Here is a 24900-nt window from a genome sequence, read left to right as displayed (position 1 = left end):
TCTACCTAGCGCGCCCTCCTGTGCGCACGCGCACCCCTGCGCCCCACTTCCAAGAGACGCTGCGCAGCCGGGGTCGGAGCGCTCGCGCGCTGATTTGCTCGCTCCCCGACTCTTCGCCTGGCGTCGGGTCCCGCCTGCGTGGGGGGCGTCGCGAGCACTGGCCGAGGGCCCGGCCCCGGGGAAGGAGCTGGGGCCCCGTCCCGCGCGGGGGAAAGGGTGGGGCGGCTGGAGCTAGTGGGGCTCTGGCGTGACCCGCGGTTGTGCCGACGTTTCCCGACCCTTGCGTCGGAGACACTGGCTGAGCGGGTGCGGGGACAGAGACCACGTTGACCGGTACGGGGACTGATGGCGACAAGAGTCCCTTAGTCAAGATTTTACTGGACCCTGGGCCTGCGGGGTGAGATGTGGCGACGGCCTCGTTTTGTACCCGCAGTCCCCGTGGCTTTCTCAGCCTGTGGACTGCTCGCTGTCCCCAAGGTGAAGATTTGGGACGTGCGTGACCTGGATTCGGGCTGTCGGGCCGCTGGGAGGTACACCTGGGGCCTAGCGCGGTTGTGCTGAGCGCCTTCCTGCTAAACACAAAGAAACCCTGCAATACCGTCCTTGCCGAGCTGGGCAGCAACACTCCTGGGGATTAAAGAACGCGGTCGGCAAGGCAGGGCCTCCCAGGCAGCTCTAGTGGGGGAGGACCCAAAGCCTGTTTTTAAATCTCTCTTCTTCTGAACCTGGAAATTTGGGTTTGGCATGAAACCTCCAGGTTTTTAAATATAGTATGTGGCTCACTTCTGTCTAATGGAACGGACAGTGAACACACTCTGGCCACGTTGGGCAGTCTGACCTCCGGTCAAATCTCGGGCCAGGCTTCGGGTTACAGGACTCTCCCTGCCTGCTGTTGCGGCTCTCCCTTGTCCTTTCGTTGAACGAGCTGGTGCAAACTGGCAAGAATCTGGGCTAGAGAATGAGAAAAACTCAGAACGAGCAGGGCCATGAGGCGTGTTTACATCTAGTAACACCGCCTTCTGCGGGGCAGAGGAAGACGGAAACCAAAGCACACCATTACTGGACATGCAATCACAGCAGAGGGTGCTACATTTTTTATACTTTCCAAACACACATAAACATATAAATTACAGGCAACATTCATATACTCATCACCTGCCTTCAGCAAAAATCAATTTTTGGCCTTTGTTTCATTTTTTCCTGCACTTTCCCCCTAAAGTATATTAAGTATATTTTTCCAGACATCACATCTATTTCACCCATCAGTACTTCAGGGTGTGTCTCTGACAAGGACTTTACAGAATTAAATACAATTCTTTAATGCCCTCTAATACTTGGCGTATGAGAAGTTTCCCCATTGTCTCAGAAAACTTGAGATTGTTTAATCAGGATCCAAACAAGGTAAACCCAGTGCATTCATGATAATCTCTTTTAATATGTAACAACTCCCCTCCCGTCTCTGCTGTTGATGATGATGGTGCCATTTATGTACTAAAGCACCTGCATCGTTGGACATCGTGGGTTTGGCTGGTTGCATCTTCACATGTCATTTGACATGCGTCTGTCACTGCTACATCCTGTAAACCATTAAATCCAGAACCTGGGAGGATTTTCAGTAAAACTAAATGTGTGCATACATGACAATCACTACTCCTTTTGAAAGATACTCAAATCGCCTCATAAGACATCCAGTTTCTCTAAGCCCTTTTAACACCGTTCTGGTAGTCTTAAGTGGGTTCCTCGCTTCTGATTTTGAGAAATGGAATTTACATTTATAATTTTGTGCATTTTTTAAAGTTTATTTTGAGAGAGCGCACACATGCTCACACAAGGGAGGAGCAGAGAGAGGGAGAGAATCCCAAGCAGACTCCTCCCTGTCAGCGCAGAGCCTAACGTGCAGCTCAAGTTCACGAACTGAACCGTGAAATCGTGACCTGAGCTGAAATCAAGAGTCAGACACTTAATGGATTGAGCCTCCCAGGTACCCCTTGTGGGCTTTCTTTTCATAAAGACAAACCCTAAACTTTGTCCTAAGTAACGGGTAATCTTAAAGAGACAGCATTACCCACAGGAGAAAATCTAAGTTAGGTAATCTAAATCTAAATCCCCAGGCCCAAAAACTTCTCCTCAAAGGTGGTGTGGCAATTTCTTCCAACACTTACCTAAACTAGCTACCCCCTCACTCAACCAATATCTAAGAGCAGCTAATTGTGCCAGACGCACTTACCTTTTTTTTTTTTAATTTTATGTTTATTTTTGAGAGAGAGACAGTGTGAGCTGGGGAAGGGCAGAGAGGGAGACACAGAATACCAAGCAGACTCCAGGCTCTGAGCTTCAGCACAGAGCCCAATGTGGGGCTCAAACCCATGAACCATGAGATCATGACCTGAGCTGAAGTTGGATGCTTCACTCACTGAGCCACCCAGGCACCCCTGGAGACACACTATTCTAAGCCCTGGGGACACAACGGTGAAAACAAAAATCGTTGTCCTTGTGGATTTATTTTGATTATTGCCCTTCAATAAATAACATATAGCTTGTCAGCTGGAGGTCAGTGTCAAGGGGAAAAATAAAGGAGGGAAGCTGTTAAGGAATGCAGGGGCTGAATGTCATCTGTGTTTGAATCCCTGGAAGCTATGAATGTGACCTTACTTGGGGAGTCTTTCCAAATGTACTTAAGGATCTTGCTGCTTATTCATGTGGGCCCTAAGTCCAATGACAAGTGTCTTTATAAAAGATACAGAGATACCCGCATACCCGCAGGAAGGCTGCTATAAAACAAATGTTGGTGAGGATGTGAAGAAATCAGAGCCCCTGTGAGCTCTGTGTGGCTTTGTGAATGGTACAACCACTATGGAAAATAATATGCAGGTACCTCAAGAAATTAAAACCAGAACTGCCCAATGACCCAACAATCCCCCTGCTGGGTAGATCTCTAAACGTGATGAAGGCAGGATCTTGGAAAGGCACTGGGCACGCCCAGGCTCACAGCAGCACTGCTCACAGTGGCCAAGAGTAGAGGCGACCCAAAAGTCCATCAACGGACAAGCAGACGAGAGAGAAAACATGGTATATACACACCATGAAATATCATTCAGCCTGAAAAAGGAAGGGAATTCTTCAATGTTACCACATGGGTGAACCTTGAGGACGTTATGTTAGGTAAGCCTGTCACAAAAGATGGATGCTGTATGATTCCACTTACAAGAGGCTATCTAAAGTAGTCAAATTAGTAGAGACAGAGAAGAATGCTGGGTGCTGGGGCTGGGGGCAGGGGAGGATGGGGAGTTGTCTGATGGACAGATTCTGATTTGCAAGATGAAAAGTTTTGGAGAATGGTTTGACAACACTATGTCACTGAACTGCACACTTAAAAAGAGAGAGCTACACAGAGAAAAGGAAGCAGACGTGTGATCACAAAGGCAGACGCCGCAGGGGTGTGGCCACAAGCCAAGGAATGGCTGAAGCCACCAGAAACTGAGGGAGAAACAAGCAAATCTGTCCTAGAGCCTCTGGAGGGAGCACAACTCAGCTGACATCTTGATTTTGGACTTCTGCTCTCTGGAATTGTGAGAGTAAGTTTCCAGTTTGCTTCATTCATTCATTCATTTATTTTTTGTTTTTTGTTTTTTTGAGAGAGAGAGAGAGAGAGAGAGAGAACATGAGCAGGGGAGGGGCAAAGAGAGAGGGAGAGAGAGAATCCCAAGGAGGACCTGCATTGTCAGCACAGAGCTCAATGCAGGGCTGGAACCCATGAACTGCGAGGTCAGGACCTGAGCCAAAATCAAAAATTGAACGCTTAACCCACTGTGCCATCCAGGCGCCCCAATTTCTGTTGTTTTAAACCACCATGTTTGTGGTGACTGGTTATGACAGCCACAGGAGACCAACGTAGAAGGTGTCTGGTTAGAGGCAGGGTGGGGTACAATGGAGTGGACAAAGAAGGATCACCAAGAAGGCGCCATGGGAGAGAGGGCAGGTCACATGGATACCTGAAGAAAGAGCAAGAGCCCCAAGGCCGGTGTGGGGTGTGAGAAGGTTAAGGGGGCCAGTGTGGCAGGAGGATTAGGTGTGGGGGATGGGGTATGAGAAAATGAGGTCATAACTGGAGGTGGGAGAATCGGGTGGGCCTGTCAGGCCACTTTAAGGACTTTGGCAAACAAGAACCAAGAGCCTGTAGGGGATTCTGAGTGAAGAATACCTTGATCTAATTCCTATTTTAAGATTTTCATCCTGTCCAGGCAGCAAATGATCACTGCCAAACACAGGCTCATCAATGGATCAAAGGATCAGAATGTTGTTGTAAGTAATGGTTCATCTAAATCAGGTCTTCTGTCCTATCTTCCAGTTCACAGGAAACTCAAGAGTTCAAGGGCAGTGTGAGGAAACAATAAGGAAGTTCAGAAGCTGGAGCGAGTGGTGTCTACCTTCTAACAACCGAAGTCAAGAGGAGATAGAAATGTGGGGCGGGGGGGGGGGGGGTTGTACTTGAAAACTACTGAAAGGAGAGAACTAGAGATGCACAATGACAGAAGGTGTGTAAGCCGTCATGGGACCCGTGTGCTAGCATATCTGCCGTGACCTGTGCCAACCTCCCCGCCACCCCCCACCCCCGTGTCTGCACACCGCTCTGCCTGTGAAGAGGTGGAGTGCATCTCCGCCCACAGGGACCTCCACTGGCCGGTGGCTTGTCCTGCAGACTCAGTGCGTGCAGCAGTGCAGGGAAGCTGTGTGGGCCCTGGGCCTGAGCCCTCCTCAGAGGACTTGCGGCTCCTGCTTCCCCTCCCTGGGAACCCAGGAGGCATGAGGCTCAGCGCACCCCAAGCAGCCACCAGTCACTGGGAGGACGCCGTGTTGGGATACTCCCGTCCCAGGGCGGCTGCCCTGGCCAATGCCACATGGAACAGAAATGCACCATCCCCACCAAAACCACGCTTCACAGTTTTGCAACTGGCAAAGCGAGGATGTGCTCTATGAGCTGATACAGAAAGACACCTGTGATGTATTCCTAAGTTAGAAAAGCAAGGTGCCAAAGAGAGTAGGGAGTGGCTGGAAAACACTGGAAGACTCCATAGAAGATTCCAGCATTAGTAGTCACTTAGAGTAACACGAGTATTCAGCCAACACACACTGGTATGGATGTACAGGTCAAAATATAGAAATACTTTCCGGGTTGCTGAATGGCCACTCCCCGAGCCCCTGGATTCCCTCCACCTCTGGTGTCTACCCCAAGATGATAAATCCAACAAATACAGAGCTACCCCTGGCAGGGATGGGATCTGGCAGGTCAGCAGGCATTGAAGTGGATGGTGACAGGGTGCAAGAGAGACTTTGCAAACTGGACCTTTTAATATCTTACTCATTTCTGAACCATAGGAGTACGTCCCCTATATAATACAATAGAATTTAAAAACTAAACTGCAGCTACCACCACCCTCAATCCATTTGATGGACTTAAGCTGCTGTCAATCGCTAGCTTGTTGGTTTGTCCTAGAATGTCAACTCTGTGACAACACAGTTCCTGCCTTTCTCCTGAGTTCACCTCTTATGCCCAGAACCTAGGGCCAGACAGGTATAAACACCTGTTGAACGACTGCCAGAAGTATACTTTATAAGAAAGCACACTGAGCAGAGGCCAGAGGATGCAGTGAAGGCAGTGCACAGAGGAAAAATTTATAGCTGTAAATGTCTACATTAAAACCAAAGCGGGGCGCCTGGGTGGCTCAGTCGGTTAAGCGTCCCACTTTGGCTCAGGTCATGACCTCACAGCTCTTGAGTGCATCAAGCTCTTGGCTGTCAGCACAGGGCCTGCTTCAGATCCCCTGCCCCCCCCCTCAAAAATAAATAAATATTAAAAAAAACTAAAACCAAAGACATCAAATCAAGAGCCTAAGCTAACGCTGAGAAACTAAAGAAGGAAAAACAAAAAAACAAAAAACACTAAACCCAAAGCTAGCAAAAAGAATAAAAATTTAAATAGAGATAAATAAAACAGAGAATAGAAAAACAATAGTCAATGCAAGCAAAAGCCGGTTCTTTGAAAAGATCAACAAAATTGACAAACCTTTAGTTAGACTGACAAAGAAAAAGAAAGAAGACCTCAGTCACTAAAATTAGAAACAGGAAGCAGAGACATTTCCAAGGACTTTTCAGAAATAAAAAGGAGAGAATACTGAACAACGTCACACCAAGTAAGGTGATTTAGAGGAAACTCCTAGAAACACACAAGATTAAGAAGAAGCCCAGGACCAGATGGCCTCACTGCTGAATTCTACCAAATATTTAGAGAATTATCACCAATCCTACTTAAACTCTCCCAACAAACTGAGGAGGGAACACTTCCTAACTCATTCCATGAGGCCAGCATTACACTGAAACAGAGAAAATACCACAATAATAGAAAATTAGACCGACTTCACTTAGGAATATAAATGAAAACACTTCAACAAAATACTAGCAAATCCAACATATTAAGAGGATTATACATCACGACTAAGTAGGATTTATCCCATGCATGTGAGATAAGAAAACCAATGTAATAAATCACAGTAATAAAATGAAAGAGAGAAAAACACATGATTGCCTCCACTGATGCAGAAAAGGCATTTAACAAAATCAAACACCCTTTCATTATCAAAAACACTCAGAACTAGGAATAGAAAGGAACTTCCTCAACATGATAAAGGACATCTGCAGAAATCCCATAGCAAACACCATTTTCAATGACGACAGACTTAAAGCTCTCCCCCTAAGACCAAGAACAAGACAAGGATTCCCACTTTCACTGCTGCTATTCAAGATTGTACTGGGTGTTCCGGCCAGATCAATCAGACAAGAAACATAAGGCATGCAAGCTGGAAAGGAAGAAAACGTATGTTCACAGATGACATGATCCTATGTATGAAAAAAATCCCAAAGAATCCAAGAGAAAGTTACCAGAGCTAATAATGATTTCAGTGAAGCTGCAGGCCACAGTATCAGTACACAAAAATCAACATGCCAGTAATGAACAACCAGGAAAGGGGGCTAAGATGGCAAGTCCACCTACAAATGCATCCAAAAACACACACACTAGAAATAACCAAGGTAAAAAAGGCTTGCAGACGAAAACTAAAAATAGGGGCACCTGGGTGGCTCAGTCGGGTAACCCCCCAACTTCAGCTCAGATCATGATCTCAGGGTTAGTGAGTTCACTCTGTGCTGACAGCTTGGAGCCTGGAGCCTTCTTCAGATTCTTTGTCTTCCTCTCTGTTCCTCCCCTGCTCACGCTCTCTCTCTCTCTCAAAAATAAACAAACATTTAACAAAAACTTTTAAGAAGAAAACTAAAAATATAGCTAAAGGAAATTAACACAAATAAATGGCAAGAGCCCATGGACTGCAAGACTTAATCGAGTTAGGATCTCAGTACTACCCAAAGTGGTCCACCAATTCAGCACAGTCCCTATCAAAATTCCAAGTTTTTTTTTTCTTTTTTTTTTTTTTTTTTGCAGAAGTAGAAAATCCTTAAATTTATATGGAATTAGAAGGGGTCCCAAATAGCCAAAACAATCTTGAAAAAGTGGAATAAAGTTGGAGAACTCACACTTAAGGAGTCCAATACTACAAAGCTCCAGTAATCAAAACAACGTGGCCGTGGCATAAAGACAGACCCACGGAATAGAACTGAAGAGTCCAGAAACAAACCCAACTTATATGGTCAACTTATTTCAAAAAGGGTGCCAAGTCTATTCAACGGAAAAGAATCCTCTTTTCAACAGCCGGTGCTGGAACAGCCTGAGTTCATAAGAAGCTGGACCCCTAACACACACCAAACACAAAAATTAACTCAAAATGGATAAACCACCTAAACATAAAAGCTAAAACCAGCCAACAGGCACTTGAAAAGATGTGCAACATCACCGAGGCACAGGAAAGGTGCTGTTGGCTACCAGCCGTGTGGGGGGGGTGGGGAGCAGGCACAGTAGGTGAAGGGGATTAGGAGACCTAGACTTTCGGTTATAAGCTAACGGAGCGATGGGGACGTAACGTACTGCACAGGGCTATGGTCAAAGCCGTTTATACTCTAGCTCTCTATTTCTGCCCTCCAAAAGTGTTGGGCCTAAGGTCCGCGACCTGTGGACACGGGGACAGGGGGGTGGGGGAGGGACGTGCAGACCCGTGCCCGGGAGAGGAGGCTTCCCGTTGGCAGCGGTCAGCGCGCAGAGCTGCGAGGGGCTGACCTTCCCAGCCGGGGGTCTGCACGCCCTGCCACACTTCAGCAGTACTGCAGGTCCGCGGGATCCCGCTCCGAGACCGGGCAACGTCCCCCGCCCGCGGCCTCCGAGGAGGAGCCCTGCACGACTTCCAGCTCGGGAGAAGGGGCACGCACTTTTCCTGTCTTGCCAGGACGACGACCCCGCGGAAGGCTTCTGGGAGGGCGCAGAGCAGAGTCCAGCGCCCCGCCGCCCCTGCGAAAAGCCTTCACGTCCACGACGGCCTCAACACCCACTCGCGACGCCCCGAGGTCTGCCGTCCAACTGTCTCCTTCCGCTCCGACCACGCCAACCCAGGCAGGGAGCCCACCGCCGGCGACACTACTGGGCACGCGCAAAACCCAGCGCTCAGCAGCACCCGAACCCGCCCCGCCCACCACAAGCCACTGGCACGCGCTGCAGCAACGCCGGCGCGGCTCTATGACGCCCAGGCGGCAGGGGTGGGCCTTCTCTTCCGGGGGCGGGGCTGCGTGCTGACGCCACACGCCGGGGCGGGGTCAAGAGTTTGGTGCCCCGGAGTGGGGTGTCGGCGCTTCATTCGGGTGGAGCTGAGCAGAGGACAGGTAAGCGCGCGCTGCCCCCGGGCCTGGCCCGGTGCGAGAAGACCCGCGCCCTTGGGTAGGAGGCGGGGGTTGCAGCAGAGGGCGAGGGCGCCGCGTCCTCGTTGTCACTGGCGCTGCGGTGACAGGGAGTGAAGCCGGATGGAGCAGGGCTGACGGAGGGAGGTGGGCGGGACGGGACCTGACGGACGGGTGTGACAGCCATTGGCGCGGCGAGCGCCGCCTGACAGGCAGAGATTGGCGGGTGCGGGCGCGCGCGGGCGTCGCGGGGGGCGCGGAGCGACGCGCGATTGGCTGAGGCGGGCGGGGGGGCGGGACGCGCGGCGGATGTGAGGGAACGGGCGCCAGGCCGGGGTGACCCCCAAGGTCGAGGAGGCGTCACGAGGGAGCCTCCCGTCTCTGTCCTCTGCGCGGACGGAAGGGTGGCGCGCCCTTGACGGGACGGCTTGAGGGCGCCGGGCCCGTGCTCCACGCCAGAGCCTGTGCGGGGTCCGCCTCTGTTCTGGCTGCGGGCGCCGCTGGGGAGACGCCCTAGAGTGTGTTTACCCTGCTCAGCTCCCCTCGTGCTCAGTACGCCTCCTCCGGACTCAGTACCCCGCCACACCCATCCTCCCCTGTTCCTGGGGAGACGCCCTTGAGCAGACTTCCCCCGGCACCCTGTATATTCAGGACCCATCTTAGTACCCCACCACACCCATCTTCCTTGCACGGCTAGGATGATGTCCTCGAGTGGACCAGCACCCTATGTGCTCAGTACCCCGCCAAACCCATTGTCTTTGCACTCCTGAGGAGATCTATGAGCATATTTGATGTTTGCAGCACCCTGTGTACTCAGTACCCTGTCTCACCTATCTTCCCTGAGCCCCTGGGGTGACAGTCGAGCAGAGCACCCTGAAGCACCCTGTACTCAGTACTTGCCCTATGCAGTACCTCACCACACCCATTTTTCTCCCTGTGCTCCTGGGTTGACACCCTTGAGTCCTTAATTTCTTCAGCTCCCTGTGTAGTCAGTACTCCTCCATCCTCAGCACACTGCCACACCCATCCTCCCTGCACTCCTAAGGTAACACCCTGGAGAGATCACCCTACAGCACCCCATGTACTCAGTACTCCTCTGTCCTCAACACCCGTGTACTCAGTACCCCTCTGTCCTTAGCAGCCCACCCACCACACCCATCCTTCTCCCTGCACTCCTAACTAAGGTAACACCCTGGGGAGATCACCCTACAGCACACCCTGTACTCATTACTCCATAATACCCCTCCTTTTCTCCCTGTGCTCTCAGGGTGACACCTCCCAGCATCACCACCCCACCACATTCATTCTATTCCCTGCGAATCTCCTTGCCGCACCCCTTGGTATTCATCCTTCTTCAGGAGGTTTGATAGCCCGTGTTGAGGTGATGCACATTTCTTGGAGCAGCATGCTAGTCCTGTGCCGCCTCCCCTTTGCGAAGCTGCCTGACAGAAGTGTAAGCTGTACCAGAATGTAGTAGAAAACTTGCAGCATGGGGGGGAGAGGTGTGATGTCTGTCTTGGTGCTCCTCCGTGCCTCGTTCTGCAGTCCTGTCCTGTGAAGCAGGGACTGGACGCTTGCTGCCAGGCTGACAGCTCTGAGCAGCTTCAGGACAAGTGGCCTGGAATGAAACCTTGTTTGCACAGTGGCGGGGGCTACAATAGTCAAACCGGTGTTTTTGTGAGGACACACTTCATATGAGAACATGCAATACTATTCTAGCTTTGCCAATTAGCTGAGGATCGTGGAACGTTGGAAAAGATCAGAGTTTCCTGATGATTAAGAGTGCTTTCCACATTTCAGTTTTTTCTTTTACACACACCTCTATGGAGACACAGTTCACACGCACCGTGCAATTCACTCATTTAAAGTATATGACTAAACAATTTGTAGTGTATTCACAGTTATGCAACCATCACAGTTCAGTTACTTTTAAAACCTAATTTCAGGGGTACCTGGGTGGCTCAATTAGTTAAGCATCTGACTCTTGATTTCAGCCCACATTGTGATCTCACAGTCATGGGATCCAGCCCCAAGTCAGATTCTGCGCTGACGGCATGGAGGCTGCTTAGGGTTCTCTCTCTGCTCTTCCCGCATGTGTGCACGCTTTCTCTCTCAAAATTAGTAAATTAAAAAAAAAAAAAACTAGTTTCAGAAACATGAATTTCTGTTGGTTTCATTTAAATTTGCACAGTTTATTAAATGGCAAATATTTGCCATATTTATTAAATGCATATCACATGTATATCATATGTTCATGTATCTGTGCTTATGTGCATATCAGATCTACTTTTAACTGGTCTCACTGCCCCATTAAAAAAAAAATGTACCGTCTACCTTTTAAATTTGTAGATAGTTTTTTATTTGGGGATAACCGTATAATTATTGAGATATGTTTTGAGAATTGTACACATAAACATATTACATGCAGTTACAACAGATAGTACAGAGAGATCCCAGTGTTCCTTTATCCCGTTCTTAGAGTGATAACATTTTGCAACAACTATAGTATGATATCACAGCCAGATAATGGCACGGATAACAGTGAAGATATGGACTATTTCCGTAGTCACAAGGATCCCTCCTGTTGCCTTCTTACAGCCACACCTGTTCCCTCCTGCCTCTGTGTCCTTAGCTCCTGGCAACTACTAATCTCTCCATTTCTATGATTTTGGCAAACAAAGCATGTTATGTAAAGAGAATCACAGTATGTAGCCTTTTGGGATTGATTTTTTCCTACTCATGATTCTCTGCAGGTGCATGCAGCTTGTCGCCTGGATCGGTAGTTCCTTTCAGGCTGTGGATGTACCACAGTTGACTCATGCAATAAAGGACGTCTGAGTTGTTTCCATTCTCTGGCAGTTATGAATACGGCTGCCATAAACATTCATATGCAAGTTTTCATGTGAACATAAGTTTTTGTTTCTCTGGGACAAATGCCTAGGAGTGCAATTACTAAGACATAGAGTGTTTGCGTTTTTACTGTTTTAAGAAATAGCCAAGTTTTTCCAAAGTGGCTATACCATTTTACCTTCCCACTAATAGTGTATTTGAGATCCACTTTTTCCACATCCTTGCCAGCACTTCAGGATGATACTGTTTCTTTATTTTAGCCATTTTAATAGACGTGTAGTAATGTGTCATTGAGGTTCTAATTTACATTTCCCTGATGGTTAGTGACGTCATACATTTTCCCATGTGCTTCCTTGCCGTCCGTATATCTTCTTGAGTTATGCCTTTTTTGGGGTCTTTTACCCATTTTATGATAGATTTTTTTTTTTGTAATGTTGAGTTTTGAGAATTCCTTATATACTCCAGTCCTTTGTTAGACACATGATTTGCAGATATTTTTCTCCTAATCTGTAGCTTATCTTTTTATTTTCTTAACAGGATCTTTTGCAGAGGAAAAGTTTTTCATTTTGATGCAGTCCAGTTTATCAATTTTGCATTTTATGGATCATGCTTTTGGTGTCAAAATTAAGGACTCTGCTTAGCTCTAGTTCCTGAAGGGTTTCTCTTAGGTACTTTTCTGTAAGTTCCATAGTTTTGTATTGTGCACTTAAATCTCTGATTCATTTTGAATTAATTTCCATATAAGGTGTGAAGTCTAGTTTGAGGTGTTTTTTTGTTTTATTTTTCAGGTGGGGTTGGTTGCCTGTGAATACCATTCATTGGTTGCCAACCAATACCATTTGTTGAAAAGACTTCTGTTGAATTGCTTTGGCATTTTTGTCACAAATTTGTTGTGTTTATGTGGGTCTGTTTCAGAGTTCTCTGTTCTGTCCCATTGGACTTTTGGTCCATCGATACCTCATGGTTTATGATTACTGTAGCTATATAATAAATCTTGAAATTAGGTGGATTGGGATTTTGATAGGAATTGTGTTGTGTCTATATATCAGTTTGGAGATGATCAAAATCTTTCCCGTGTTCATTGTTCCCATCTATGAACAGTGTGTCTTTCCATTTATTTAGATTTTTTTATTTCTTTCATCAGTGTTTTGTAGTGTTCAGCATACAGGTCCTGCACCTGTTTTGTTAGACTTACACTAAATAATCCTTTCTAGGGGCGCCTGGGTGGCGCAGTCGGTTAAGCGTCCGACTTCAGCCAGGTCACGATCTCACGGTCCGTGAGTTCGAGCCCCGCGTCAGGCTCTGGGCTGATGGCTCAGAGCCTGGAGCCTGTTTCCGATTCTGTGTCTCCCTCTCTCTCTGCCCCTCCCCCGTTCATGCTCTGTCTCTCTCTGTCCCAAAAATAAATAAACGTTGAAAAATAATCCTTTCTAACATTTTATTTTTTTTTTTCTTTAGAGAGAGAACATGTGCATATGAATTGGGGGAGAGGGACAGAGGAGGAGAGAGAAAGAATCTCAGGCTCCATGCTCAGCCTGGAGCCTGATGAGGGATTCGATCCCACAACCTGAGCCAAAATCAAGACTTGGATGCTAAACTGATAGAGCCACCCAGGCACCCCTAATATTTCTTTTTTTTAAAGTTTTGGTTTTCTTGTGTTAAGAGCATATAGAAATGTTAATGATTTTTGTATGTTCGTCTAGTATTTTATGATCCTGCCAAATTCACTTGTTGGTTCTGTGATTTTGTAGATTCCTGGAAATTTTATATCAAGACAACCATGTCCATATGCAAACAGTTGTAGTATTCTTCCCTAATCTCTAATCTGTATGCTTTTTAGTTTCTTGTTTTCCGTTTTTGTTCTGGCTGCCGTTCTCAGTACTGTGCTGAGTAGCAGGCATAAGCATAGACGTCCTCGCCGGTGTTGCTCCCGGTTTTAGAAAGAAGTATTCAGAGGGGCGCCTGGGTGGCTCAGTCGGTTAAGCATCTGACTTCGACTCAGGTCATGATCTCGCGGTCCGTGAGTTTGAGCCCCGCGTCGGGGTCTGTGCTGACAGATCGGAGCCTGGAGCCTGTTTCAGATTCTTTGTCTCCCTCTTTCTCCTCCCCTGCTCATGCTCTGTCTCTTCTCAAAAAAATAAATAAACGTTAAAAAAAAACTTTAGAAAGAAGTATTCAGTCTTTCACTGTTATGTATAATGTCAGTTGTAGGCCTTTGTGGATGTGCTGTATCAAATTGACATTCCCTTCTGCTACCGTTCTGAGGGTTTTTATCATAAGTAGCTGTTGAATTTTGTGAAATGTTTTATCTGCGTCTATTGTTATGATCACGTGATTTAAAAAATTTTTAATGTTTATTTTTGAGAGAGAGAGACAGAGTGTGAATGGGGAAAGGGCAGGGAGAGAGGGAGACACAGAAATCTGAAGTAGGCTCCAGGCTCCAAGCTGTCAGCACAGAGCCTGACATGGGGCTCAAACCCACAAACTGTGAGATCATGACCCTGAACCGGAGTTGGACGCTTAACCGACTGAGCCCCTCAGGTGCCCCTCCTGTGATTTTTCTTTTCTAGCTTGTCAGTATGATAGATTATGTTGTTTTTCTGAATATGGAACCAACCTTACATTCCTGGAATGAGCCCCACTAGGTCATGGAGTATAATTGTGTTTATACATTCCTTGATTCTATTTGCTGAATTTTGTTAAGGATTTTCTTTTTCATCTGTACTCATGAGGAATATTACTTTGAAGCATTTTTTTTTTTTTTTTGTACTGTCTTTGGGTTTGGTTTCAGGGAAATAACAGTTTCATAAAATGAATTGGTTTCTCATATTTTCTGGAGGAGATTGTGTAGGATTGGAATTAATTAATCTCTGAACATTTGGTAGGATTCCCCAGTGAAACCGTCTAGGCCAGAAAATTACTTTTTTAAGATTTTTAATTATACATTACATTTCTTCAATAGTTGTGGGGTTGTAAAATCATTTTATATTGGGTTAATTGTGGTAGTTTGTACTTCTGCCAAATTCCTCTATATACTTGTGATCTAATGTCTAGCTGTTCTACCTCTTGTTGAAAGAGGGCATTGGAAGTTGGAAGTCTCCAATTATAATTGTGGGTTTGTCATCTTTTTAGTAGTTTGATTCACATATTTTACCCTTACGTTGTTTGATGCATGCAGTATCTTCTTAGTAGATTGACCTGTTATCATCGTATAATGTCTCTGTCTCCAGATTTTCTTGGCTCTGATGTCTACTTTGACAACATAGCACTTCTGCTTTCCTTTGATTAACATTTGCATGATATGTAATTTTTCATCTCTTTGCTTTCAATTATTCTATATAATTTTGTTTGAGTTGAGTTTCTTGTAGACATGCATATAGGTGGATCCTGTTTTATTCACTTTGCCAATCAGTGTCTTTTAATTGCTGTAATTAGATCGTTTTATGTAATTGTTGGTATATTAGGAGTTGAGCTTGTCATTTTTTTTTAATGTTTATTTATTTTTGACAGAGAGAGCATGAGTGGGGAAGGGGCAGAGAGAGAGGGAGACACAGAATCCTAAGCAGGCTCTAGGCTCTGAGCTGTCAGCACAGAGCCCGAGACGGGGCTTGAACTCACAGACTGTGAGGTCATGACCTGAGGCCAAGTAGGACGCTCAACCAACTGAGCCACCCAGGTGCCCCGAGCCTGTCATTTTTTTAATCTTCTTTATTTTTTGTTTCTCTGCTTTCTTTTTCCTGACTTCTTGCAGATTATTTGAACACATGTCAAAATTCTACTTTTACTTATAAATGCTGATTTTGAGAATGTCTCTTTATATGGCCTTCTTAGTGATTGGCACGGTATTATATGTACACAATTTATCACAGTCTGTTGGTGTTACCATTTTATCAGTTTGAGTGAAGTGTAGAAAGCGTGCCTCCATTTACATTTCTTTGCCCTCCCTCATTTAAAATTGTCTCAAGTATTACCTCTACGTATGTTTAGAATCACATCAGACATATTGCAATTTTTGCTTCATCCATTATACAGAATTAGAAGATTCAAGAGAAGAAAGAAATTATATTTACCCATATGTTATTCTTTGTTATTTCATGATGTTGGAGGATTCTTTTTTTTTTATATATAGTATGGTGTAGATCTTTCTGTACATCTGTACATATGTGTATGTGTAGTTTAGGATACTGCACTAGCAATCACTGACAGGCAAAGAGATACACTAAGCCAACAAGAGAGATAAAATGGAATTATAAAACATACTTAACACAAAAGAAAACAGAAAAAGGAAATGAGAACAAAGAGAACAAATAAAAAACAAAAAACAAGATGATAGATTTAACCTAAACCATAACAAAAATCACATCAAATGTAAATGTTCTAAAACATGATTCATTAGGTAATTAAAAGGTGGAGATTTTAAGATTGGATAAAAAAGCAGGCATGAGGCTCTGGTCAGCTGACCTAACCACTTAGATGTTAGATAGTCTTGTTAAAGGAGGATTCCTCATTTTATCATTTCATTTCTGTTTAGAGAATTTCATTTAGCCATTCACTTAGGTAGGTCTGCCTATCGTCTCTTAGTTTTTCATCATCTGAGAATGTCTTGATTCCCTTTTCATTCCTGAAGAATATTCTCACTGGACATAGAATTCTGGGTTGACAATGATTTTCCTTCAGCACTTGAAACGAATTGTGCCACTTTCTCTTGGCCTCCATAGTTTCTGGTGAGAAATATGCTGTTCAAATTGTTTGTAGTTTTCAAGTTTGATTAGGGGGGCACCTGGGTTAAGCGTCCGACTTCAGCTCAGGTCATAATCTCACAGTTAGTGAGTTCGAGCCTCATGTCAGGCTCTGTACTGACAGCTCAGCCTGGAGCCTGCTTCTGATTCTGTGTCTCTCTCTCTGCCTCTCTCTCTCTCTCTCTCTCTCTCTCTCTTTCGAGAATAAACATTAAAAAATTTTGGGGGGGCGACTGGGTGGCTCAGTCGGTTGAGCGTCAGACTTCGGCTCAGGTCATGATCTCGCAGTCTGTGAGTTCAAGCCCCACGTCGGGCTCTGTGCTGACAGCTCAGAGCCTGGAGCCCGCTTCAGATTCTGTGTCTCCCTCTCTCTCTGCCCCTCCCCCATTCATGCTCTGTCTGTCTCTCTCTCTCTCTCTCTCTCTCTCTGTCAAAAATAAACACTAAAAAAAATTTTTTTTAATCAAGTTTGATTATAGTGTGTCTTACAGTGGATTTCTTTGGGTTTATTCTTTTTGGGGTTCACCCAACTTCTCAAATCTTTAGGTGGTTGTCTTTTGCCAAATTTGAGAAATTTTTGCCATTATTTCTTTGAATACTCCTTCCACCCCTCCCTTTTTCTTTTTCTCTTGAGATTCTGATGACATTTTCATGTCATCATTAATATGATGGCATTCACATTCATCATTAAATCTTGTATGATAGTCCTACATGTCACTGAGATGCTGTTCATTTTTCTTTCAGTCTGTATTTACTGTTCAACCTGAGTACTTTTTTTTGTTCTTTCTTCACGTTCTCTGAGTTTCTTCTGTCCCTTTCATTCTGCAATTTAACCCATCAGATTTTTTTATTTTGGTTATTTTTGAGTTCTGAATTTCCATTTGGTTCTTCTTTATGTCTTCTCTTTCTTTGTTGAGGCTTTTAATTTTTTTTTTTTTTTTTTTTACTTGTTTTCAAACTTGTTCATAGTTGCTCAAGGAAGTGTTTTGAGGCTGGGCTCCTTTAAAGTCTTTGCCAGATATTTCTGACAGGTCTGTCTTCTTGGTGTCTATAGATTGTTCTTTTTTGTTTTGGTTGAGATCACCCTGCTTTTTGATGTGATGAGTGATCTTTGGTTAAATTTTGGACATTTTGGGTGTTCTGTATGTGAGACTATGGATCTTAAATGTCTGAACACAGGCTTCTGCTGACACTGTTGGGCGTCATTGGGTGCTGCCTCATTACTGCTGGGCAAGGGTGGAATCCAGGCTCCCCACCCAGCCTCCTTGGTGTCTGCAGGGAGGGAATCCTTGTTATTGCTGTGTGGGTGAACGTTCCCCAGTAGGCCTTTGTGATTCAACCCTGCGTGGGAAAGGAGGGGTGCTGCCCTGTTGCTGAGGGCACAGGTGGACTGCAGGCCCCTTCCTGGCCTCCATGGACCTGCTGGGGGTCATCCGGTGGGGATGGAAGCCCCGGATCTTCTCTGACACCATCAGTTGGGGTAGTGGTGGGCCACAGTGTTTTCTGTGGGGTTAGCCGCAGGCTGCAGTAGAGCAGTTATTGTCTAGAAATGTCTGTCCTTTGATCAGAGAGAGCAGGGGCTTCTGTTTCTATTGGTCGGCATTTCTGGATTGCCAGCTTCTTCAGCACCTAGTCTGGGATATGTGAGGCAGAAAGAAAGTTGAGGACTTGATGCTGTATCTTTTCGAGCCCCCAGATCCCTTTCCACTCCTGTTTTGTTGGATTTAAGTGTAACGTCTTATTTCTTTAGCTGCATTTAGTGAGAAACAAGTCCTTTATGTGCCTTTAAAATGTTTAATAAATATTGACAAATAGCCTTGCTTTAATAAATACTTAATCATTTATACTCTGGTCATTGAAGGATGCCTGCTTGGCCGCACCCCAGAGCACCGCACAGTGGCAGTCTGGGTGAAGGCGCCCCGAAACCTGGTGGGGGTTCTGACCTCGGAGGTGGAAGTCTCTCCCAGCAACCTGGTCAGTTGCCCACTCCATGGTAATCTGGGAACCTTGCACCTTGGGAACTTGGTTTTTAAGAGAGATGAGTTGGTCTTTTTCCTGCCGGTAAGTCGTAATTCTTTAGTCATAGAACACTTTTAAAGTGTGCAAAAGTATTTTCACTTCTGCATCATAATCACAAAAAGCGATGCCAGGGAGCACACCTGATGGCAGAAGAGCCTAAATGCAGAGCCTGCGATGTGTCTGAGGCTTGCACAGCAACGTGGTCACTTTGCCCGTGTGTCCTGTGGGCTGACCATCGTTTCTACCTGGTACCAACAAGAGTCCTTTGCACTGAAAAATGGTCCTCACTACCTCCCTGTCCTTCAGTTTGTTGCTGGACGAGGCTTCCCAAGTAAAAGACTTGAGTTCTTTGAGATTGTCTGCCAGCGAGGGGACAGTTGATATCTGTGCTCTCTGTGCACGTTTCTGTCTGTGTCCAGCTGCGGGAAGTACGGTAAAGGTGGCCGTGCAGTCACGTAGCATGCGTTGTCTTCTTGATTCGTTACCTGAATCTTCCTGCATCCAAAACCGTAACAGAAGAGAATGGGGAACGTTTTCAAGATAAGTTGTTATGCTTTTAAAACTGCTGTCCGGTAACATGCACAGGGAACGATCACATCGCGATCGCGTGCTCGTTTCCTGGGACTCCTTTCCTGGGACTCCTTTCCTGAGGAACTGCCCAGCCTGTGCTTGTTAGACCTTGCCTCTCTAATTGCACCCCTGCCCAGCTGACGTGACCCTGATAGGCATCAGGAGTCAGTTTATCTCTCCACTCTGTGTACGGGGAGGTGGCCTTGGGTAAAGTGTATGCCCAGCTGGGGAAGGTCCAGGCACAGGTAAAGTCCTGTCTAACATCAGCATGTAGGTTCTGAGGGGCAGTAGATTGAACCCTTAAAAACAAAGTTTGCTTTGGTTTGTGTTTATCTTAAATGTTGTTTTTTCAAATGGACAGGTTTAGACCTACGTCTTGAAATTATGGGTCACAAGTAGTGTCACTTTGATACTGGTAGACTCACTTTTATTTTTTCTTAGACATAGTTCTTTTTTTTTTTTAATTTTTTTTAATGTTTATTTTTGAGAGAGAGACAGAGTGTGAGTTGGGGAGGAGCAAAGAGAGAGGGAGACCCAGAATCTGAAGCAGGCTCCAGGCTCTGAGCTGTCAGCACAGAGCCCGACGCGGGGCTCGAACTCATGAACCACGAGATCATAACCCGAGCTGAAGTCGGACGCTTACTGACTGAGCCACCCAGGCGCCCCAGACATAGTTCTTTTTGAAACAACTTTTGGCACAATTCATATACCATACAATTCACCCGTTGAAGTTTTACGATGGGGAATTCTCCAGTATGTTAGAAGGTTGTGTAACCATCAGTATAATCTAGTCATGGAGCATCTTCATCGCACCACCCCCCCAAACTAAAAAACTGCACACCCATCAGCAGCCATGTGTGCACTCGGCCCCACCCGCCGGCCCCCAGCCCTGGGCAGCCACCCGCAGGCTTTCTGAACGTTTTATAGGAGTGAAATCACACAGTATGTTTTCTGTGGATGATTTTCTTCACATTCTGGAAGTTTGTCTGTGTTGCAGCACATAACAGTATTTCCTTCCTTTTTATTGCCCACTCTATTACATTTTGGGGCTAGTATGAATAATGCTACTGTGAACACTCACATACAAATGTTTGTGTACACATATGTTTTCGTTTCTCTCCTTTATGTATCTAGGAGTGGAATTGCTGAGTCATATGGTGACTTTCTGTTTAACTCTTTGAGGGCCTGCCAAACTGTTTTCCACGACGGCTACACCAGCTTCTGTTCCCACTAGCGGTGCAGGGGGCTCCAGTTCCTCCACGTCTTCAACACTGATTTTCTCTCTAATTGTACCTAGTCTCCTTGCGTGAAGTGGTCTCTTACGGTTTTGATGTGAAGTTTCCTAATGAATGATTATTTCGAACAACTTTTAATGTGCTTATTGGCTATTTGTATATCTTCTTTGGAAAATTGTTCATATCCTTTGTTAGATTTTTGATTTAGTTATATTTCCCTTTACTATTGAATTACAAGAGGTGTTTTTTGGGGGTCGCCTGGGCAGCTCAGGAGGTTAAGCATCTGACTTCAGCTCAAGTCATGATCTCATGGTCTGTGGGTTCGAGCCTTGTATCAGACTCTGTGCTGACATCTCAGAGCCTGGAGCCCGCTTCAGATTCTGTGTCTCCCTCTCTCTCTCTGCCCCTCCTGCACTCACATTCTGTCTGTCTGTCTCTCTCTCTCTCTCTCTCAAAAATAAATAAACATTTTTAAAAAGAGGGGTTTTTTTTTCACGTATTCTGTACATAATCATATGATTTGTACATATGTTTTCCTATTCTGTTTGTGTTTCCTCTCTCTTGTTGGTGTCCTGTGACAACAAACCATGGCTTTTATTTTGATGAAGTCCAATTTATCTGTTTTTTCATTTGTTTGTACTTTTGATATCCTAACTAATAATCCATTACTTGACTCAAGGCCACAAAGATTTACTCCATTTTAACTTGGAAATTATGAAACTTCCAAGGGTCTTACAGTTTTTTAGTTCTTCCGTTTGGGTCTTTGATCCATTTTGAGTTAATTTTGGATATGGTGTGAGATAGGGCCCAATTTTGTTCTTTTATTTGTGGAACCCCACTTGTCCCAACACCATTGGTTGAAAAGACTACTTTTTCCCCATAGAATTTTTTGGCACCTTTGTGAAACAGAAATACTCATCCAAATGAAAGTCAGAACACTTGGACTTCTGGGACAGCCCAAAGGTTTCATGAAACTCTTTGAACAATTGAATGTCTCTAGCAAAGAACACGCTATTCTTACAGTTGACTTTGGAATTGGAAGGACGGAAACTGATTCTTCCAAAGTCTGAATGTAACCCCAGGGTCTGCTCTGGATCCATCTGATAGTGGACAGAGAACAGCTGCTCCTGGTTACCCTGGGGTGGAGGTAAGGGGTCCCGAGCGATATGCTGACAGACAGTCTTTGTGATGAGTCATCTTTTTTTTTTTATTTTTTATTTTTTTTTTTTTTTTTTTTTTTTTTTTTTTCAACGTTTATTTATTTTTGGGACAGAGAGAGACAGAGCATGAACGGGCGAGGGGCAGAGAGAGAGGGAGACACAGAATCGGAAACAGGCTCCAGGCTCTGAGCCATCAGCCCAGAGCCCGACGCGGGGCTCGAACTCACGGACCGCGAGATCGTGACCTGGCTGAAGTCGGACGCTTAACCGACTGCGCCACCCAGGCGCCCCAGTGATGAGTCATCTTGAGGGAAGTTTGATGCTTGCGATCTGTCCCGGTCATTGCGCTGGGCAGCAGACTCTGTGACTGCAGACAGCTAGAGAACACGGTTCATTTGCACGTGGGATTGGAAGGACAACTTTGGGTGGAACAGAAGAAACAAGTGGTTTTGTGATTGTCAGTGTGGTCCTTGTATAATTGGGCACCACGGCAGCTGAATGATGACAGTGAATGGAGGTGAGACTGCTGTGTTCCTGGAGGAGAGCCTGACTCAGAGACGGTTGCGTGGTTCTGGAGGTCCAGAGGGCAGCAACACCAGAGGGGAGACATGAGCACTTTCCTCTGGACGTAAATAAGAGAAAGAAGACTGATGTCCAGAGCAGCAGGCATGCTTTCTGCCGTCACTGTGTGTGAAGGTGCTGGTCTGCCTTGACATGTTTGTGAATGAGCGAGGGGCGAGGGGCCGGGAGACCCGCCGGCTGAATGTGGAACGTGTGACTTGAGTGAAAACAAAACACAGGCTACGATTGCATTCTGGGGCCATGTTCAAAATACATGGCCTGTCTATCTTTAAATTTTTTTTTTTTAATTATTTTACAGAGAGAGCACATGAGTGGGGGAGGGGCAGAGAGAGAGAGAATCCCAAGCAGGCTCCCCGCTGTCTATCAGCACAGAGCCCAACAGAGGGCTCGATCCCACAAACTGTGAGATCATGACCTGAGCTGAGATCAAGAGTCAGATGCTTAACCAACTGAGCCACCCAGGCACCCCCGTCCATCTTTAATTTTCAATGGGCAAGTTTTCATTTGTTGTTGGTTTTCAGAGCACATGTTCTGCTTTTTCCTTTTTTTTTTTTTTTTTTGAATTAATTAATACCTATACTCAACGTGGGGCTTAAACTCTCAACCCTGAGATCAAGAGTCACATACTCCACTGGCTTAGCCAGCCAGGCACCCCCCCTGCTTTTTCCTTTTGCTGACCTGTCTCTTCCAAGCCACAGAGCCGGCTGGGTGCCCTCTCCATCACAGGCCTTATGTGTACTCTGATCGTGTTGGGGCCAAGAGGAAGAGTTCTTGTAAACAGTACAGAGGGTAGTTTACTCAACATGTATTTCTGGGGAATTCTCAGCACATTTCAGAGCTTGGATCTCCCTCCGGTAGATGGGGGGTGGTGCGTGACTCCAGCCAGGGCACCTACTTTGAGGCTCTGGCGTGAGTGATGTGGTAGGCCAGCAGCACACAGGGCAGCCCTGGGCGGGGGTCTGCGGTGAGCCTTGCCTCCCGCCCTCCTGGGGTCCCCGGAGTCTGAATAGAGGTGCCCCTGGGCAGCTAGGATTCTTGGGAGGAGGACGGCATAGGGCCCCTGCCCTCAGACACGCAGGGTTCTTAGACATGGCTGCAAGTGGTTCAGGGTACCCTGGGAACAGTCTGGCTCTCGCATGGTCTGGTGGATACAGCCGCTTCTTTTGTAGTGTGGCTGTGTCGGACAGGTATACATGTTAAGCTTAGTAAAATTATGACCGTCAAGCACTATGACTGCCAAGCACAAGGTCCACTCAGATCAGAAGCAAGTAAGTGGCCCCCTCTCCCCCCTCCCTCCCGGAGTCCCTGCCCTCCCGCCCCGGCCTCTCCCTTCCTCTTCAGCCGCTGAAGGGCCAGGCAGAACAGGAAGACAGGGTTTGCATCCTGGCTCTGCTGTTGACGGCCCTGTGACCTTGGGGACTTTCTTTCAAGAAAGAAACTGAAACTCAGAAAGGCAGTCCATAAGTAGAGGAGCTGGCACCTGGCTTCTAGGGGTTTTGTGTGGTTCGTGGAGTCCTGTCGTGTCTCATTGCTGACCGTCTAGCGGCACAGGGCAGGTAGACATCTCTTTAACCATGGCTGTGCGTACTTTCCTTTTGAACCTTTGTTAGAGCCACTCACTCCCCTGGCAGAACCCCCTTGCCTCCCCCCCACCCAGTGCTTGTGAAACATGGCCTTGCTGCGTGTGGGGTGTCAGGATCCTCTGTGTGGTCCTGCCCGGCTCACCCCACCCTCCCTGTCTTTCATCAGACAATTCTTGCTCTTCCTCTGGGCCCCTTCCACACTTTTCCACCTCCGTCTTTCCTTCTACTGATTCTTTTATGATTGTTTTCTCTTCTGCCTCAAGATAAATTATTTGAGGGTGAACACAGTGTTTTTCTAGTTTCTCTGTACTTTCCAGAGCACTCTGGGTCCAGCAGGTGCTCAGTAGTTCCAGGATAGATTAGAAAATGTTTTTCTCAGGGCACCTGGGTGGCTCAGTCAGTTGAGCGTCCGACTTTGGCTCAGGTCATGATCTCACAGTCCGTGAGTTCGAGCCCCATGTCAGGCTCTGTGCTGACAGCTCAGAGCCCAGAGCCTGCTCCAGATTCTGTGTCTCCCTCTCTCTCTACCCTACCCCACTCACACTCTCTCTATCTGTCTTTCTCTCTCTCAAAAATAAACACTAAACAAATTTTTTAACAAAAAAAGAAAATGTCTTTCTCGCTTTGTAATTAATCCTGATCTAATCCCATTGAATAATCCTTGTTGCCTTTTCTGTGATTGTGTCACACGATGCACAGACTTGACAAGTATCACATGTCGATCGTTGCTTCGTTTCCCTCCTATGAGACCGAAGCTGCGTCTCCCCCTCAGTGTCATGTCAAGTGTGGGCCTGGGCACTGGGGCGGGGCGCAGGGTCCCTGGTGTGTCCGCCAGTCTTTCCTGGTGGCCTTGTTCACTAAAACACTTTCTGACTTCTCTTCCCTTTCTTGTGCAGACGCTCGCGAGAGGCTTCGGGACGAGAATGTTTCACTTAAGGACTTATGCTGCTAAGTTGAGGCCGTTGACGGCCTCCCAGACTGTGAGGACGTTTTCACAAAACAGATCGGCCGCAGCTAGGACGTTCGGGCAGGTTCGGGGCTATACCGCCCCCGTTGCTGCTGAGCCCTTCCTCAGCGGGACTAGCTCCAACTATGTGGAGGAAATGTACTATGCGTGGCTGGAAAACCCCAAAAGCGTACACAAGGTAAGGCTCTCCGAGCAGACGTCTTCCTGTGTTTGGTGTCTCGGCCTGCCATCGGCTGGGCATCCAGGTAAGTGCCAGTGTGCTGAGGAGCCCTTGGGAAGGCAGGCGGCTGGGAGCCCCACCGACCGGAGTCCTCCACATCAGCCCGACCACGACCGCCACGCCACCGGAGGAGCGCTTCCCTC

General features: G+C 46.5%; 1 protein-coding gene across 5 annotated transcripts in view; it reads left to right on the top strand.

Annotated features, from left to right (window-relative positions):
- The first annotated feature begins 8695 nt into the window (after window positions 1-8695).
- Window positions 8696-24900, top strand: part of OGDH (oxoglutarate dehydrogenase) — a 66235-nt gene continuing 50030 nt past the window's right edge. For 4 of the 5 annotated variants that reach the window (XM_086697177.1, XM_086697174.1, XM_086697178.1 and 1 more), the window contains exons 1-2: window positions 8696-8817; window positions 24467-24715. In XM_086697177.1, coding sequence (XP_086553303.1) covers window positions 24494-24715 — 222 coding nt within the window. In that variant the 5' untranslated portion in view covers window positions 8696-8817; window positions 24467-24493. Of the gene's footprint in view, window positions 8818-23406; window positions 23544-24466; window positions 24716-24900 lie in introns of those variants that run through there. The other variant, XM_086697175.1, reaches the window with a different exon arrangement.

The sequence above is a fragment of the Puma concolor genome, chromosome A2, assembly GCF_028749965.1.
Source record: "Puma concolor isolate L17-30 chromosome A2, mPumCon1.1.hap2, whole genome shotgun sequence".
Taxonomy (NCBI): domain Eukaryota; kingdom Metazoa; phylum Chordata; class Mammalia; order Carnivora; family Felidae; genus Puma; species Puma concolor.
Note: the sequence above shows the minus strand (reverse complement) of the source record. Positions and strands in the feature narration are given on the sequence as shown.